The sequence below is a fragment of the Vanacampus margaritifer genome, chromosome 19, assembly GCF_051991255.1.
Source record: "Vanacampus margaritifer isolate UIUO_Vmar chromosome 19, RoL_Vmar_1.0, whole genome shotgun sequence".
Lineage (NCBI taxonomy): Eukaryota > Metazoa > Chordata > Actinopteri > Syngnathiformes > Syngnathidae > Vanacampus > Vanacampus margaritifer.
Genome location: NC_135450.1, coordinates 7,544,380 through 7,564,574, shown reverse-complemented (window position 1 = coordinate 7,564,574; position 20,195 = coordinate 7,544,380). Strand labels below are relative to the sequence as shown.

Below are 20,195 nucleotides of genomic sequence, written 5' to 3'. Positions count from 1 at the left end.
GTTATGCTCCCATTCTTTTTTTCTTATTCAGATATACACCTGTTTTTCTTGGTTTGTTAATTGGTTAGAACGTGTCCATGAATTCTTTAAAAAAAAAAAAAAAAAGGAAAAAAAAGGACTTATTTATCCAGAGAAAGAACATGTAATCCTAATACTGTATACTGTATGTCCTTCATTTGTACAAATTCCAGAGACACAATATACTGTAAAATGGTGCCTTGAGATGATGATTTTCTTCCTCAATATTGCAATTGCGATTCATTTATTAAGGTCCTCTTTTCATGTATTTGAAATAATACATCTTTGCATTGCTTTGGGGAAATTATTATTATAGAACTTCACCCATGAGCTTTGTTTTGTTCTGTATTTTTTACTCATAAGATTGTCATGACAGTTATATACAATTGTATTTATTTATTTATTTATTATAATTTTTTTATTTTATTTATTTATTTTTTAAAATTCTGGCGATTTTTTTTTTTTTAATATATACTGTATTCATTACATTATAATGATTGTTGTACATTTTTTTCGGTGCTTGAGGTTAGTGGTCTTTTTTTGTGCTTTATACTTTCCTAAATCACAGCCTTTGCAATTTCAAAATTGCATTCTACTAAATCCGAAAGTTATTTTGATTGCAGTGAATAATTCCGCCCTAATTGCTACCAAATTTGAGCCTCGTATGCCGAATGCTGAAATGTAACGAATTTGAGTTTTTGCCATTATGTGTGGGCAGAGAATGGCAGTGAAATTCGACTTGCCATAAAACACCACCGGCTCTTAAAAACTCAGCTCTCCAAGGTCAGAGCTTGACCGAGCATCTTGCGTGTTATGAAAATCTTACCCTAAGAAGATTCATCTCTGCTCACAGCTTTAATTTATGCTTTCCTGCTCTTCCGTCCTCTCGTCTCGTTGTTTCACCTCTCCTGTCACATTTTCATACGTCATCGTTTTGGTGCGGCTACAAGCTTCTTCTTTTTTGCTGACTCAACATCTTCCCTCGTCGTTTTCTTCTTCTGCCGTTCTACTACTTCTATAGGCGGAGCAGGCAGTGCTCCAGGAAGCAACAATCGACATCACCCTACGGCATGGTAGGGGCCCGGTAATGGTATTTGAAATTGAATTAACATTGGCCCCCATCGCCATCGCTGGCTCCCGCCCATCAACGTATTTCATTATAAAGCTGTAGGTCAAGTACAACTAAATGTTTTCCTGTTGATCTTTACAGGTCAGTGGGAGCGATTTTAAATATAGTCTTGTGTACCATTTGATTACTATTCATGAGAAAGAACAGCCAGTGATTCACATTATCGTTAAGGGGAAATGTGAGTATACTGTGGGAAACTCATTTATATGCAATGTTTAATAATATATTAAAGCCGCAAGCGTCGATGAATTGCCCTCTCACCTTTTTTTTCTTGGCAAATCCTTGAAATACACAACAAATTTTGAAGCTATGCTCAGCCCACATTAAATGGTGCAGGCAAAAAAATAAAAAAAATAGAGGTGCAACAATTATTTAACAACTAATCTATTATCGGATTAATTAGTAAATATATTTTTGATAATCGACTTATCATTTTGTGACCATGTTAGTTTAAAATTGTCCGAATTCTCTCAATACTAAATATTCTCCGACTTTTGTAGTCCTCCATGAAAGCGGACTAAGGAGACAATAAAAAATATCAGCTTTTCGTTTGCAAACAATAATTGGCATTTTCTGATGGTAGGCGCAAACTAGTGACTGAATCATCATCACTTTATGATTGTGCATGTTCTGCACTGTCAATTTGAAACAATGGCCTTGTTTTGAATGAAATAATGGAAATTAAACTGTTTAAAAAATATATGTTTCATCGAATAATCGACAAAATAGTTGACAAATTAAGCAGTAATTAAATAATTGGTAATTAGAGCACTATAATTTAGCGTTGCTCATCTATTGTAGTTAATTAACTTAAATCACTCCCAGCTATTTTCACTGAAGCAACCCCCTTCGCTCCCGGCTGTTTTACTGGATTTTGACAGATTTTGCAAGGCCCACAGAATATTGTGTTCTATTGCTTTAAAAACATGGAACTTACCAAAACAAAGATTAGAGTCTCTTCTTTCATCAGGAAAATAAAAGTTTGTTTCTATCAGTTTCCGTTTTGCAGCAATTAGCATTAAAATATAGCTAAGTTTCATCATTATTCACAAATCTGTTTAAAACACTGGGTAAAGAGCTTTTTGCAACATGGCCCTGGTTGATCTCTTATACTCTGCTGCCACCTGATGGCCGTTTTTTTGTAATAACTACCATTGCTTCAAGCATTCTATTCAGTTCAGAAGCTGCATCAAAGCTTTGATTCAATTTGCTGGTAATCTTTAAAATAGAACATATTTATACGTTTTTGGGCGCAAATGAGTTAAGCAATTATTAAATAATTGGTAATTGCAGCACTATGATTTAGCGTTGCTCATCAATGTATGATACCTGCTTCCGATTGGACCTCATCAGGTAACATTCCCTCGTATTAGTGACTGATTCCGAGCCTGTGAATTCACTGTCCTTGAAATCAAAATGGCCGACTTCCTGTTCAGTTTCAAGCATAGGCCCTTGAGCCTTTTTGTGTCCTGTCATAATAGCCAGTTTTTTGTCGCTCATAACTGGCCACTAAGTTGAGGGAAGAGTTACAGTAGTGAGTTGACTTTTCATATTAAAGAGCCTTTTCACACTGTACTTAGCAGTGTTATCGACACCACTCATTGTATAAGTGTCGCTGGGTCACGAGGACAGAACGCCAAGTCTTGTTCATGGTGCAACGTGCAAACTGGGGCGTTTTGCCGTCTCTTCTCCGTGCCTTGAGTTGAAAATTATTCCACTGATATTAGCAATGCAAAAAAAAAAATCGACCTAACACTTTTAATTAGAAAAACTTAGGGCACTCATAAAATTAAGCCCCTACTTGTGTAACCGACATAATCAAAGCCTCATGATAAGTTGATATGTGTTAAGATATGACGTGTTTTACAGCCGCCCCACATTAAATCAGAAACAAGAATGTGTGTGCCAGTGTTTTCCAAAATGAGTACAGAAGCCGACGAAATGCTCGGCGGCTGCATACCGCTTAAATTGTTTGTCTGCATGATGAATCAAACGTGTCTAGGGAAATTATTTATACGAGGCCCGCGCCGTACAAATAAATCAGAATTTTGTATGTGGCTGCCTTCCGCCTCATTTGCATGCGCCCCGCCACCGTCGCATGACAACAACCCCCGCGTCTTCTTCTGCACGTGCGACGCGGATATTCATGAGGGCGGCGCAGACGTCGCTGCTCCTTTCCTGCGCCATTTATTGATGGCTTTGCAAAGCAATCTAGCGGCTCGCGGGGGGGGGGGGGGGGGGGGGGGGGACGCAGTCACACGAACAAGCGGCGTGGCCCTTTAAGAACATGTCAGTCTGTACGACTCGCAGTCAGATTGTCCCCGCAGAGCATTGTTAGCTTGCCGGCTAGTAGTCATTGTTCCCGCTGTTGCTAAGCGACAGCTGCAAGCTTGGCTCAACTTGCAGCATTTTCAACTTTCATTGACATCAGCGCCAAATGCTAGATCCTCGCATGCCAATATATCCATTCGTGGCTGAGCGTGACAGGTGACAAATGTACCTGCACTAAATTGTCAACAGAGGCAAAAAAATAAAAAATTCTGTGCAAACAAAATAGTTTAACTCATTCACTCCCAGCCATTTTCTCTGAAGCAACCCTCAACGCTCCTGGCTGTTTTACTGGCTTCTGACTGATTTAGCACTAGAACACAATATTCTGTGGGCCTTGCAAAAATCAGTCCAAATCCAGTGAAACAGCCGGGAACGAAGGGGGTTGCTTCAGTGAAAATGGCTGGGAGTGAATGAGAAAATAAAAATCCAAAAATGTGACTGTCAGTCCGATGCCAGCGAAATAGCAAAGCAAAATTAAATACAATCTAAAAAAAACAGTTTGTGTGTTATGAAAATTAATAGCGGCTCCTTCTGGTGTGTGCGGTTTGACCACTGGGTGGCAGTATAATGCAGTCATGTAAGTAATCTGCGCTATTACTTGTCCTTTTTTATGGAGGATAAAGAATATATGCCTGTGAGTATTGGTTTATTGTCTGTCTACATGTGACAAGGGACCATTTGTGTTTATATTTCTGTTAAAACACCACCTTGCTGATGCTTTTAATTAGCCCATCTATGGTGCTTCCCGTAAAGTGTTAGCATTAAGCTAGCGGATCGGTAGTATAATACATTCATGTAAGTAATCTGCGATATTATTAGTTGTTTTTTGTGGATGAAATTTTATATATATATATGGTTAGGTGTATATATTTTATATATTTTTCCTGAAAATGTTCCTTGAGTGCCAAATAAAACCTTATTGAATGTATATTATAGTGTACCGTAAGATCGTTTTTTTTTTTCCTATTACACTCATGAGTTGGGTTTTTAGCGTAGGTGAAAGGTTACCCTTAGGGCCTATTTTTTTTTCTTTTTTTTTTTTCCTTCTTTTTTTTTTCCTTTCTTTTTTCTCTCTTAGGGCCTATTGACTGATCGCAGTGCCAAGACTGTCCAAATTTCCTGTCAATAATATTCCTGCTGCTGTCGTCAACCTTCGTGAAGGCATTTAAACACATCGCCTCAGTTGATGTCATTTTCCCAGTGAGGGTGCAACAGAGGAAAAGCTGACTTGTAGGGACGGAGCGAAACACCTTCTTGCTTTTGAGAGTGCTGCGTTGGATCTTAAGGCTGCCTGGAGGGGTGGATGAGACTCCCTCAGCAGCCTTCAAATTGGATGTAAACATCTGCAGGCCATCATTATGTGTGGTGAGGGTGACGGTGGGTTGAGGTCAAGGTGGTGATCTTGTGCACTTAAGACACTCATTACGGCATTAAAGCCCCTTTTTGTCTTTCTTTTTGTCTTTCTTTTGTCCATTTCTTTTGCCTCGCTACAGTCTTTGAGTCCAGTCCAGAGCAGTCTGTGCCCCCAGGCTCAGCATCCCCCCTTACCCACCCCCACGCTGGCAGGCTGATGCATGAGTGGCTCGCTTTGACGTCACTTCAGTGCCAACGTCATAGCAGCTTCCAGGCTTGCTCTTTTTCTCCCGCTTTCTCCCACCGTCTCTCACTTATTGCTCGGATTCTCTTTCTCATTCCCCCAACCTCTTCCACACGTTTCCCTTTTGCTACTTCTTGCTACCTTCTTTGCCATATTTCCCTAGAGATGGGAATTGTGAAGAATTCCAATTGCATAAACGATGCTTATTTGGGCCCGGGCATTTTAACCGGCCAATATTAACTCTTTAAAAATGGACAACAATTGGGTGTTTTTTTGTTTTTGCCTTTTGCTGATTGTGTTTGTTTCTATACATTAACCTATTACAACATAAGACAAATGTAATTCCATTCAAATACCCCCACCCAAAAAATTGCCCAAAAAAATCATCGATTTGTTGTAAAGATAAGCAAATACTAAAGTAATATCATAATATTTGCTTGTAATTAGTATTGTTATTGTGATAGCTGTCTGAAGACTTTCTGAAGGGACAGTAAGTGAATGGTCTTTAATGGCCAGAGTGAAACCCACTGGAGCATATTTCCTAACCAACTAACCCATAATTTCACTATGTGATTTAAAACGTTCCGATCATGAGAGCACAAACAACAATCATAGAAAGACTTTTTGAAGCCAAATGATTGAACTATCCTTCAAAGGTAAAGTCAGTAGCCTGACATCAAGCCATTGTTGCATGGTGTCACTTTCTGAAGGCAAAAAGACCCACTCAAAAGCTGTTGATGAAGACTTTCCGAAGGCAAAGGAATGAAACCCACAGAGCATGCTTTTTAGCTAGTAAAAAAAGTGAAGGTAACGAGACCACCAACAACCATCAGATGAAGGTTTTTTGAAGGCAAATTAATCTGTAGCCTGATCGCAAGCCAATGTTGCATGATGTAATCACAGACTCACATAAAAGTAGCATTATGAAGACTTTCCGAAGGCAAAAAAAACGAAGAAAGAAAAAGTCTTAAACCCAATAGAGCATGCTTTTCAACCAGTAAAGGAAAAAAAGAGGGAAACGAGACCACGAACAAGCATCAAATAAAGGCTTTTTTTTTTTTAAACAAATGGCAATGAATTTAAATCCTTCAATGGTTTTGACAAAAAGACAGCAACTCTTCCTCCCGCAACAGCTTGGGAGGATTTTATGACACGTGATGAGATGTGAAGATGACCCACTTTTTTTTTTTCTTTTGTTTTTTCTCCGTCCACTCGCGGTCCAGCCTGTCCACTGTTAAGCGGCGCGACGAGGCTTCCCGGAGCGACAGGATAGAGAGAGATGAGAAAATGCTCCTGTCAGCAAGTGTGACACATGCAGCCGGCCTCGTCCCATGCGGAAGCAACGAGAGACACTTGCTAACACTTTAAGAATTGCCTTGCGTGTAATCTTGCTCAGGTTTTATTTTTAGCCCGCAGCTGACATGCATTCTTTATCTGCCGTTGTTTCACTTTGATATCCATCGGGGCACGCCGGGGCTGCTTTCTATTTTTAATCCCCTTTTTGCTATTTTTATTCAGAGCCAAACTCTTGAGCGTGAAACGTTATCATCTTCACCTGCGACAGAAAGTGTGTAAAACAAAGGATGAATCATTGGGAATGACGTAAGTGTACGTTAAATTGTGATTGAATGCAAAACCCTGAACCTAAAACAACAGAGCATTCATGAAGGCTTGTAAAACTCTGGGGGGTGAAATGTATTCCTAAAAGGAGAATGGATTTTGGGAACCCTTGTTGGGATTACGCCTTCTTTTGCAATTAGAGTAGCCGAAAATGTAAAAAAGAGAAAAAAGATTTTTTTAAAAAGCATGAACTGAGGTCTCATGTCTACCAACTTTTTACTTGACTGCACACAGAAACATGAAAGTGGTGAGAAGTTGGTTCCAGCTGCCACAATCAAGTGCAATGCGTGGCACTTTTATTAATCATAGTGAGAAAGGTGAGCAGACAACCATGAGTGGATGTGACGTGAGTAGACTGGTCGCCATGACTAAACGTGACGTGAGTAGACTGGTCGCCATGACTGGACATGACGTGAGTAGACTGGTCGTCATGACTGGACGTAACGTGAGTAGACTGGTCATCATGACTGGACGTAACGTGAGTAGACTGGTCGCCATGACTGGACATGACGTGAGTAGACTGGTCGTCATGACTGGACGTAACATGAGTAGACTGGTCATCATGACTGGACGTAACGTGAGTAGACTGGTCGCCATGACTGGACGGGATGTGAGCAGACTGGTCACCATGACTAAACGTGACGTGAGTAGACTGGTCGCCATGACTGGACGGGACGTGAGTAGAATGGTCGCCATGCCTAAATGTGACGTGAGTAGACTGGTCGCCATGCCTAAACGTGACGTGAGTAGACTGGTCGCCATGACTGGACGTACCGTGAGTAGACTGGTCGTCATGACTGGACGTAACGTGAGTAGACTGGTCGTCATGACTGGACGTAACGTGAGTAGACTGGTCGTCATGACTGGACGTTACGTGAGTAGACTGGTCGCCATGACTGGGCAGGACGTGAGTAGACTGGTCGCCATTAATGGAACGAGCGTGACGTGACAGGACCTGATTTGCCTTAACTTGACTTGCTGTGGAGTGACTGGAGTGACAATGGCTACTTTGCTGTGACGAAGACGACTTTGCTGTGACGAAGACGACTTTGCTGTGATGAAGACTTGACGCACGAACGTCCACACATAAAATAGGTAATGCACCCACACAGACTGGACAAACACAACAGACTGAGGCCCCGTCCATACGAAAGCCAGTTTCAATGTATCCTCCCAAGTTTCTTACCGTTTAAGCCATTCGTCCACACGATAGAGCGGTTTGGAAGCTTGAACCCGATCACTTTTGAAACCGGGCTTGAGAGTGGAAAGATTTCAAAACGCGTCCGTCTGGACACCATATGCAGGATACTCCTCCAGTAATGACGTATGCGCCAATTCTCGCGTGACTGCTCGCGGACCGTCAGTCTGTCAACAACAATGGCGGATAGCCGTGTCATAGTCGTTTTGCGCAGCCTCCTTAACTTGCTTATGCAGCAAAATATTTAGCTTTTTTATTCCCACGTTGAACAAGCGGTGTTGTACTTAAATCACCCGCCATTGTCACTTCTTCTGTGTTCGACATTTTCATGTTGTTTCGATTAATGCAAAGCCATGTTTGTTCTGTAGATTGCAATAAAGTTAGAGAGAAAAAAAAGTTTTCGTCTTCTTCGCTGATTCTTTTTCTACGCTTTTCGTTAACTCCCTGTGGTTGCGCTACAGAACCACTCCAGACTTGGCAAATACATTACAGCCATTAAACGTTTTCAGCGTCTTCTTTTGGACACACGCAAGTCTTGAAATGCTTCTCAGTGTACGAGATTTGTTTGAGGAACGATTTGTTTGCTTCCGTCTGGACGGGGCCTGAATACACCAACACTAATGAGACAAAACCTGGGGACGGGAAGACACACACAGGTGAACGTGGTTAGACATAACGAGACAATGGAAGAAAACAAAAACCCAACCCCCACAGAACCAAAACATGACAGGCAGAGATTTTAGGTCGGCTTAACAGTTAGCCCAACATTGTTTAGTTTTTTTGTATATAATGAAGTAAGTTTTGAGCTCTGTTATCTAACAGGAGAAAGTAGTTACATCCTACATACTTAAAAAGATGTTGTTGCAGTATTTGGTGGTCTTATTTGGAGCTGGCAGTGAGTGTGTATTCTCAAATTGGTTGTCCTATTTGAAAAGGTCTCGGCTTAATCCAGTCGTGGAGCCAAACCAATTGTCTTCACTATTCTGTCCCTGGTATCAGTGATTAACCTAAAGCGTTTGGCATTTGCCAAGTGATTTACAGTGCTAATTACATCTTTGGGGTCAGTCATTTGTCAGCAAAAAAAGTATTTCTTAATCTCAGAGATGAATTGCTTGAGACAAAAACTGGTTGGGTTGATAACATTTTTTTTTTTACTGCTTTTTTTTTGTGTACATTATTAGCGGTGTACTACAATGGATGTTAAGACTTGAGAAAAGACAAATAACATTGTTGAGCGACCCTTTGTTAAGACTCCACTGGAACTCTAGTTGTCGCTGGAAACACCATTTCCACGATTTAACACTAGAAAGAGAGTCTGTTTGCATGCTTCCGTTGGTGCTGCTTTTTTGGTTAGCAAAATGGGCTACGTGAACAATAGCGCCCAGTTACTGAGTAACTTTCTGTTACTTGTTATTTTGGCCGTTATTGGTTTCTGTTTGTGTGTAAAGTCAATATGTTATCACAGAATTGAACAGTAGTCTTTCCTCTCAACCACCCCACACTCCCCACTCCAATTGAATTGGTTAGAATACAACTCCACCAGGAATCATTATGGACAAGACTACTTAATAAGTGACATGAGTGTCTGTCTGTAGCCTGAAAGCAAAGTCTGGCTCGACGTGAGACGAAAACCTGATTAGACTTTTGGGTGCTCCTTTGGCCCTTTTTAAAATGTTAATTAAAGCGGCAGCTCTTGTCCCCTTTTCCCTGAATGTTGTCCAATGACAAGCATGTATTGCATCTACAAAGTCATTTTTGTGTGTCCAACATTAGGCTAAACCTACATTCTTGTAATTAGTAAAATTCTATTAGTAATCTTATTGATGATTTAAAAAGAGCGAGAGAGATGCATAATTTCTTGTCAAAGAGCCTTTTAAGTTCATGTTAATTAATCTTCCGTGTTCTTTAACACCAGCTGATGTAGAATAGAATGTATTTCCAAGTGTCTTGAGCAGTGTTATAATAGGTTTGAATTTTTCATTATAGTCAACTCATTTGCTCCCCAAAACGTATGAATATGTTCTATTTTAAATGTTTTAAGTGTCAAAAAACATATTTACATGTTTAAAAAAAAAAAAAAAAAAAAAAAAAAATCATGCTAGAGCAAACAGAAGGCTTTGATGCAGCCTCTTAACATAACATAGAAAAATAAAATTTAACTTGAGTAGTGGCTACAGTTTTGGTGGCCAGTTCCAAGATGTACCCCAAAGTCTGATGGATGTCTTGCATTCCATGGTGTAGGTGTACCTAATATTATGTCCATTGAGAGCAAAGAGCAGCAGTGTTGGCCATGCTTTAAATATTAATAAGCGGCTGCAGTGGTGGTCTATATAGTTAATGTAGCGCATTACAATCCATATGCGAGCCAATATTTTGTGTGTGTAGTTAAAGCACACGCGGATGCCTCTACACTTACGCATACACATTATGATGAGCAACGCTGTCATCCACTGGGTATACCCCCCCCCCCCCCAGATATGACAAATGGCCTCCCTTTACCGAGTCCAGGGAGTGAATGAATGAATATAATCAACCAGCTCACCCGTGCACCTACAAAGAACTTCTAATTATCCTCCGTGCGCTCTTCTTTTTTGCCGCCATGACTTTTCCCTCAGCTGAAATGTTCACTTCCACTCGGTTGATTGTGTTTATTTCATTACCTTAAAGCTCCCCCCCGTGAGCTCTGTCTTTAGTCCAACAAGCGTGTTCATTATAGCATTTTAGGAAAGTGTGTGCGCCGGTAGCGAATGTGCTTTTTTCTTTTTTTTCTTTTTTATAGTCACGTCGATTTTCAAGTGACAGCTTTTCAGTAACACGCTGCAGATGACCTTCTAATGCTGAGACTTCTGTCCTACAGCTGCCATTTTTTTTGGCGGGGGGGGGGGGGGGGGGTGCACCGCTGCAGTGCATACTAAGCTGCCTAAACACACACACACACACACAGAATAAAAGACACCTTTTCCCTAATGTGCTGCCACAATTTCCTTGACCGTAAATCCTCCAGGTTCGGCCGTCCCGGTGTGGAGTGTTATTGTCAACACGAGAGTGGGGCGGCCGTCATCCAGCTGCAGTTTCTCATCAACGAGGTAGGAAACATACTGCTTTATTTCACCAGTGAGTACTTAGGGTTGTAAAGGTACAAGTATTCGGATTTGGAAACGTATAGAGTGACAGGAAGTGTAACTGCCTTTTGCCGGATGTAAACAAATGCAGTGCTGCTCAGCCTCTGGCTAGCAACATGCTTTAAGCCAGGGGTGTCAAACATACGATCCGGCCCGCGAGACGATTTTGTAAAGTAAAAAAAGAATTGTAATGTCGGACCAATTAATCAAGCGGCCACTATCCAAACATATAAATGTATGATTACAGTTGAGCTCTGTAATTTAGGGCTGGCCCACAAATAGCAAAAATCTGCGTATAATTGACGGCAATTGTTTTTAAATTATATACCATTATTTTACCGATCCGGCCCACTTGTTAATATATTTTCTTCCATGCGGCCTCTGAGCTAATATGAGTTTGACACCCCTGCTTTAAGCGGTCCCAGGATCGGTGTAAATTTACAATGTCGCGATGCCTTGAGGCATGAGTGACCCGATTTAAGATCCATTTGCTCAATGCTAGCATACAATGGAAAATGCCATTGACATGCTAACAATTAGCATTGGTGGATGGCGTTATACCCCTTTAAGCAGCGGATATTTAATCACAAATGGTGGAACAGCACAAGTAGACAAGTAGTCTTTGTTTGTGGTACTCTTTAATGTTATTTCATGACAAAGTAATAATGCCTGAAATTATGCAATAAAACCCAATAATGTAATAATTTTAAAATCCTGACTTATTTTGCAATAAAATTCATTTTTAGGTAAGTCTTTTTCTCTCTCTAAACTGATCATGTCAAACTTGACAGATACGGTAACATCCAGAGTTCTACATTTTGTGTTTTGTGAATCTATGACTGTTCTGTACATTAACAACAAAAGTTGGAGTGTCATCATTTTGCTATTAAATGTTGTCAGAGTTGATTTCAACCCCCAAAGTGTATTTTTAACACTGTCTGATATAAACGGAGGTCAGTGTTGCAGTGATTTGACAGAATTTATTAATTTAGTGTTAAACCAACTCTGCAGAGCGTTAATCAAAGTAAGCCCCGCCCACTTGATTAGAACAGCTCTGCCGCAAAGACTTCTGGGATATGATATGATATATGCCACATGCTATGATATATGCACAGCGGAAGGAGATTCCATTTAATTGTTAGCATTCAACAAAATTACACAGTACTATTTTTCCGTATTAAAAAACAAAAAATACTTTTTTGGTGCGAGGCTGGTAAGGTTTTCAATGGGGAAAGTTTAATGGCAACAAAAATAAAGTTCCACTGACCTTCATTGCAACAAATGCAAAGATCTTACATTGACTAACTGTAAAGATTCGCTATAGGGTTTAAGTCTGTAATCTGCCATTGCCTCAATCGTATAATCTAGTATACCTGTTGACAAAAGGAACATTTCCATGAGTGGAAAAAGTATTTAATTTTATTTATGACAGTTTGAGAGCCATAAAAACAAGAAGCAGTATTTCATCAACACATCCTAAGTGTTATTAGACAGATTTATCACCAGAAAATAAATCTGTATTTCTGCAGCCATCACTGTGCGCTGTACATTTGAAAATGTTTAAGCAGACTTGTCCAGAATGTAATAATTCGAGCCGAGACTTAATTTGATCACACTTTCCATTTCGGTGCTCCAGGCGACACGGAACTTTTCTAAGCGACAAACTTTAGCTTATCACTAAAGCATTTTAAGTTTTTCACCATTACCTGAATGCAAAACATATTGCAGTCCATAGAGACATCAGAGCTAACATTAGCATGCACACATTTTTCTTGAGGCTGTTTTATCCGCAATGTGATTTCAACAAAGGTTTATTGTGATTGATTTCATTTACCTCTAATCTCATTCTCATTAGTTGTTATTCTTTAATACATCCAAGTTGATACTTTTTCTATGCACTGAAAATCCTGCTATGAAGCTTATGCTAAAAGTTGTCCCCAATACTGAGTGTCATTTAAAAAGACTCGGGGGCTGCATCATGAATGTTCATCCCTGGTAATCGCATTTCCTCCCTTTGAAAACGTATTACAAGTACTACGAAAGGTGCTTTTTTTTTATGTCGCATTGGTAGTGTAATAGCCACAATTTTAGCTCGTCCCTACTATCAATCACATAATGATAAAAAAAATGAATACCTGTCAGAAAGTGTCAATCAAAAGTGAGTGTTGCATTCGGGGACTGCACTTGTATTGGAATTCATAGTTTTATTCACACAATGTCATGCACTGTTTTCATGTCGTTTTAAAGGATGCTGACCTGCACTTTGGGAAATTAACCATGATTGTTATTTATTAATGGTATACTCTTTTCCATGTGCACTAATTAGGCATGACAAAGATTTCAGTGCAGCCCTTGTGACCGTCATTAGTGTTTTTGTATTTCTTTCCCCTGCATACACACTGTGTGTGTGTGTGTTTGTGTCTGTGTGACTGTGACTCAGCAGCCCAACCGAATCCCTCCGGGAGATGGAAAAGATTTGACTGCCTCCTACACACATACTTTTATATACATCACGGCTAACCGGGAGAGCGCCAGCTGACTCATGGCTCTGCAGAAGACGTTTTCAGACTTTTTGTGTGTGCGTCCGTGCATGTAATCACAAAACTAAATACGTTTTTTTTTTTCCTTTTTTTTTTTTGACAGGGGGCGCTGGTGAGCGCCCTGGCTGACGACACAGTGCACCTGTGGAACCTGAGGCAGAAGAGACCGGCTATCCTGCACTCGCTTAAGTTTAGTAAAGAGAGGTGAGCAAAGCGTAAGCAGTTATTAACTCTTTTACTGTCAAACAAAAAACAACACTTACAGTACCAGCAGATTTCGAGCATTTTCACTCATCTTTCAAGGAAACAGAATATTGTGTGCTATGACTACATAAACATGGTGGATACCATGCGAAAGATTGGATTGCATTCTTTCATTAGCAAAAAAGTATGTTTCTACCTTAATCCGTTCTTTAGTAATTACCATTTGAAAAAAAGGTAACTTGAGTGACATCAAGCGAAAATGGACAAAAGGAGAAAACAAGTAAAAAGATACATTTTCTGCACAACAGTCACTTTGACACTAATATTTTTTTGTTTAGTGACGCTCACTGAATTAGATTTAATGTGACAAACGCTTTGGTTATTCACGTCATCCTTGAAAACGTTCTATTTCCTTAGATCCGCCATGTTTAATGTAATTTGATACACGGGAGCCCATTGCTGCCATCTGCTGGCCATAGTAAGTGGGTGTCTTTGGATTTTTCCAGCCCATTCTCAAAACGGCGCTGCACAAGACGTTGCACTGCCCATTGAGAAAAAAAAACATAGTTGACGTCAAATGATGTTATTGGCGTTATACAGTGGGCGTGTCCTTAACTTCAATTGACGTTTTTTGGCGATAAAAGAGTTAATAAGTAAGTAAGTAAGATTTATTTGTAAAGGGTTCAAATCTGCACACACACATTGACACACCAGTGGTCAGCTGCTGCCACTCAGGGGGCTGCCTGGTCCACTGTGAGCAAATCAGGGTTAAGTGTCTTGTCTTGATCGAACCCACAACCTCACGGATAGGAGACGACGGCCACTCTACCGCTGAGCCATTATTGATGTTACTGTCATTTCATCCTGAAAGTGTATTATTTGGACCACAGTGCAATTGAGGGTTTTAGGTAATCTACAGCCCCAGTGGCTCATCACTAAGCAGTGACAGGCGCAGAATCGATGGCGTTAATGCCCAGGGCTTATCTTTAGGGTTACTGAGTTCATCTGATACGATAAGGTGGTTTGTAGCATGCAGACCAGGCTTCTTATTTTTCCATTCCACCTCATCTGTCAGACGATACAACTGTCATTTCTACAATCTAAATATGTGCTGATTCTATATGATGACCTAACATTTATAAAAGTACGAAACCACGCATATCTGTAATCATCAGCGCGGCAATACAAGTACAGACCTCAAGCAAGTCCGACAAAATGTCTCCCACAATCACTGACGACGTGGTCACCCATCGGAACCAATCAGATCACGCGGTAGTATCCGTTCCTCTGAAAAGTCGCGGGACGGGTTAAGTGTCAGAAGCGGTGATCTGACGCAGCGCCGACATGACGGACAGGTGGCCGCCAGCAACTTTTACGGGGCGGCTCGCGTCCTTACGGAGGCGCTTGACTGCCCCTGACATTTAGTAAGCTTCGCCACCACCCCGAGACACGTTCGTGTTGCCGCTTGGCGAGAGATGTCTTGCTTGGAGGGAGTCTGCAGAGTCGCTTGAGACATCCACGTTTGGAAGACGACAGGGAGGCGGCAGATAGCATTAAAGAACATGGCCGAGCACGCCTCACAGCAACAAAATATTATAAGCCGAAAACAGCTTTACAGATGCCTATTTATTCTAAGGATAAAAAAAAAGGCATCTATTGGGAGTAAGGCTTTCAAAATGTTAATTGGAGGTTATATCCAATTTATTAAGAGGATATGACATCTATTTCAGGAAATATCATATAGATGTAGTTGATTCCATCTCCAACTGAGGTATCTATTTGAGGCGAGGCATTTAAATATGTAGATGGACAATCCATCCAGAGTTCTGCTACTTCATTTCACATTTTAAAAAAAAAGGGATCTATTTGTTGTGAAGCATTTAAATATTTTTTCTGCACCCAGAAATGAATTGGGGCATGGCAATTATTAAAGTAAATACGGCAGTTGAGCATCACCTCCTTCCCTATCCTGTTTTAAAAAAAATGTTTAAGTAAGGCATTTTAAATACTGAAATGGACCAGTGGTTCCAGTGATTAATTGGGGCCTGGTAACTATTTGAGGAACACATCAGTAGTTGTCACCATTCCTTCCATATTTGATTTTTTTTATTTGTGGTGAGGTGTTCAGATATTTAAGTGGTATTTCGGTAGTTCTCATGTCATGTTTAACCCGTGGGCAGTATTTTATTTTGAAATGGCTTGGTCAGAACCAACAAAAAGCCCAAAAATGGTCACAATAACGGCTAGGGGTTAAAAAAAAATTATACTTGGGTTAAGGCATTTAAATATTTAAGTGGACAAGGGTTCCAGAAATTGATTGGGGCATAGCAATTGTTTAAGGAAACATGGTGTATTAGAAGATTTCACCGCCATCCCTGTCTTTAAAAAATAAAAAGAGGTCTTTATAGAGGGTAAGGTGTTTAAATACTTAAGTAGGCAGTAATTCCGGGGATGAATTGGTAACTATTCGAGCAGTTTGTATTTGTCAAATGTTTAGGAGTTTTAGTAGCATCGAATGTGAACGCAGCCACTCTCGTGAGTTAGTCCGCTTGACCACACTGTGACATCACATATACTCGCATACCCGCTTACCGCAGACAGAAGCTTCCTTTTGTCCGCCTAGCGATCCACATTTGAGTCGGACGGGCGAGCGCATCGTTGCAGAAAGCCCTCCAGCGCGGGCAACCATTCATTTGGGATGACCGAAACGAGGCGAGAAGGGGAAGGGGGGGCGGAGCTGAGACAGACTGGGCCTCCGCCAGACAGCGGTGAGTCAGTCTGTGGGCCGCACTGTCGGGGATGCGAGCGAGAGGAAGGAAGAAATCCTGCCGAGTCACTGTGGCGTAGGACGCTCCAGTCACCTCGTGGCCTCGCAGGAAGCCGCTGCAGATGCAGACGTCGGCGTGGACGCGGGCTGATATGATGGGAGATAATAAGGGAGAGAAGTTATAGGGTCCAGCGCACACGAAGAAGTCCGGCACTTTCTCATTTGGAAAGACATTTTTGCATGTCACAAAATCTCTCTCACAGTAGAACATGGTATTGCTATCTTCCTCTCAGAATCTTCAAAAAACTTACATGATATAGGTTAATGAAGACTTTGGATAGTCCATAGGAGTGAATGAGAGTATTAATGGCTGTGAAGTGGATATAAAAAGTCTGCACACCCCTGTTCAAATACTGTTTTTTTACAAACCTTTTTCCACCATAAATGTGAACCTATAACCTATTCAATTGAAACAGTCAAACATTATAGAGAGAGGAAATAAATATAATCCACTGAGAGATGTTTGCACAAGTGCGCACACCCTCTTGTACCTGAGAATGTGGCTGTGTTCAGAATGAACAAATCCCATTCAAACTAGTGTTAATTGGCAGTTACCACACACCGGCCACGATGTAAAAAGCTTCTGATTAACCACAAATTATGAGATCTTCTAGTATTCCACATTAATTATTGGAAGATGTTTTGAAATTGTATAGTTTGGTCTTTAAAAAAAAAAAAGTATCCTGAGATTGATTGACTAGTCTCAGATCTACAAGTTTAATGCAGCCAAAATATTTGACATTGTCAAGTTAAACCACAAATAGAGATCTCTCTCTCTCTCTTTTTTTTTGTTAACACAAATCAACTACTACTTCTGCATTTATGTAAGTAATCACTGTACATTGTTCACTTAAATATTTGAATGCCTCATCCCAAATTAAAAAATAAACAAACCAAAAAACTGAATAGAAGGGGTACAGAGGTACCAATTATCAATACTATTTCCTGAAACAATTTCTGATGCGTAGCTCATTTAAATATTTAAATGAATCCCCCCAAAACTATGCTTGAAATTGCGGGAAAAAAACTGCAAAAATAAGAAATCATCAAAACGAAGGAGTCATCCCTTGAAGCAACATGTTTACTGTTTAAACAAGACGTTTCCGAGCTGTGCTTAGTTAGATATTTGATTTATTTGTACAGAATGTCATTTCCGCTCTTGCTCTTGTTCTTGGGAGGTTTTGCACGGGGAGGACACAATCTGCCATCTCATTAGATTCTTCTGAACTGAAACCCTGCGAGGAGATTTGGGCTCAGCGGCATCTCGGATTAAGGCACTCCTCTGGGCTAGAGATTTGCTGCACGAGCTACTATGCTGCTACTTTACACTTAATGTTGCCGATACTGGTATCATGCCTCCAAAGAAACAGGAAGTCTACCATTTTTTTTGTAGGTCGAGTCATGATAGACATGCCGAGCAAATGTGTTACTAAGTGAAACTGCCTGACATTGCGGGGCTGAGTTTCAAGCTTTTATGCCGAGCAACCACAAATAGGAAGAAAGTAAATCATTGCAAAAGGGCCTTTGCATCTGTCCTCATTATAAAACATTATTGTCTAGTTGGCCTTTCAGTAGGTCCGTTCTAACTCACGGCAATTAAGGTCAAGCTTCCAAACTGCTGACACACTCTCTAACTTGGCATGTGTTGCAGTGGTCCTCAGTGGATCATCCATCAAACAAACTTGTGCCGTTAGAAACGATGACAATTAACGCGCAATGAGCCGGCGCCCCCTCCCTCCCTGCCGTTGTCACGTGACTGTTTGTGGCAGGCGCCTGCCAGCTCCAAGCGAGCACATTTTGGCCGTGAGCCTGCTAGCTGCCAACTGGCCGTTTGTGTGGTTGTCTGTGTGTGTCGTGGCCACTCCAAACATCGGATGGATTGACAGCACTCGCGTGAAACCGGGAGACGAGAACAATCGTAGATGCTCTCATCCCCATGAATGTAATAAATAAGAGCTAACAGCTGAAGTTCCCCTTTAGAAGGAAGGAACTATAGTCAAATGATTAGTGATATTTTTCGGATTCACGTACGGTAGGCATCAATTATTCGACACTTACGATCACCCAAGGCAAAGTAATTATAACTGCCTTTCAACTAGGAGAACTCCAGAGGACATCACGTTTTTTTTTAAACCCACAATTAGTGCAACACAGAGGAAATTAGTAGCTTTGATTAATTTAATAACACATTTCGTGTAGTCGAGCTCACGCAAATCAGCCTCGTCTATAAAAGCCTAGCTAGCGACCATTAGCATACATCTTTTGTTGAAGTGGACAATAATAAACACACGGCTTGGGCTGTTGTGCCGCTTTTAAGACGTTGAATTTCAACATATGCTAGCATCTGATTAGTTTAGCTGCTAATTCTATCAATTTTTTTTTTTAACCACCCCAAAGTAAGCAAGTATGCCTAGCGTGGTCTGATAGCTTATATGAAAGATTTGACACAACGTGTCTTTGTCACTTATTCCATAAATTGTGTTTTAGTAAACATGTCATGTGCTAATATCTGGCTAATTTAGCGGCTAAATTTACAACATTTAACCCCCATTAGAACAACCAGATGACTAGTGCTTTAGTAAATATGTCAACATATGCTAATATCTGGCTAATTTAGCGGCTACGTTTACAACTTTTAACCCCCATTAGAACAACCAGATGACTAGTGTTTTAGTAAATATGTCAACATATGCTAATATCTGGCTAATTTAGCGGTTAAATTAAAAAAATTTAACCCCCCGTTAGAACAACCAGTTGACTAAAAGTGAGCTATTTGAATGGCGAGTCCAGTAGCTTAAATGTGTTATTTGATTGCCTTTGCTTTTATTCACTTATTTAAATTTATATTATTAATGTGGTTTAAAAACAGTTATAACATGCTCCCACTTATCTCTAATTGGCTTAGAAGCTTGTTTAATATATACAATGGTTGTGTGTTTTTGTTGTTGTTAATTATTAGCTCGTTGGACTTGGGTAAAAGCTTCCAGGTACCTTCCTTTTTCAAATCATTTACAAATAAACGTTGCCAATGCCTGGTTTTGTCTTTACAATGGTCTGAAAATAGAGCCGGAGATACAAGAAGCATCAAAGCATCAACCTTGAAATATTAAGGGCGCCAGATGAGCAAGGTCGCACATTATTATTCCTGGGATGGTCTGAAGGTGGAACGGGAAGATGGATGAAAGAGCAAAATGATGAAAAAGGGATGAGAAGATGAACGGATCGCCACAGTTGAGGAGGACGGAAGGGTTTGTAGCCTCTCATTAAACTCCAATCTGGGAGGAGACTGGAAACCGAATGAGGGCTCAATAATCTTCTCGGTGTTCAGCGCGATTTGTCAGGGATGTCCGTCTTCGCGCTTTCTGTCCCGTAACTCTTTTCGTGTGTTTTTCCTTTCGCAGGATAACCTTCTGCCACCTGCCTTTCCAGAGTAAATGGCTGTACATCGGCACAGAACGGGGAAACATCCACATCGTCAACGTGGAGTCCTTCATGCTCTCAGGCTACGTCATCATGTGGAACAAAGCCATTGAACTGTGAGTGTTAGCCGCGTCTGCTAAGCTGTCTGTACAGTCGCACGCACATGCAATGCATACTTTTGTCTATACG

General features: G+C 40.7%; 1 protein-coding gene across 8 annotated transcripts in view; it reads left to right on the top strand.

The window, feature by feature from the left end:
* stxbp5a (syntaxin binding protein 5a (tomosyn)) overlaps positions 1-20,195 on the top strand; it is a 91,903-nt gene that overhangs the window by 21,495 nt on the left and 50,213 nt on the right. For all 8 annotated transcript variants that reach the window (XR_013289353.1, XR_013289354.1, XM_077552074.1 and 5 more), the window contains exons 4-6: positions 10,898-10,979; positions 13,659-13,759; positions 19,988-20,122. Coding sequence is in view for 6 of the 8 variants with exons in the window: in XM_077552074.1 (XP_077408200.1) it covers positions 10,898-10,979; positions 13,659-13,759; positions 19,988-20,122 (318 nt within the window). In the remaining 2 variants the exon portion in view is untranslated. The remainder of the gene's footprint in view (positions 1-10,897; positions 10,980-13,658; positions 13,760-19,987; positions 20,123-20,195) is intronic.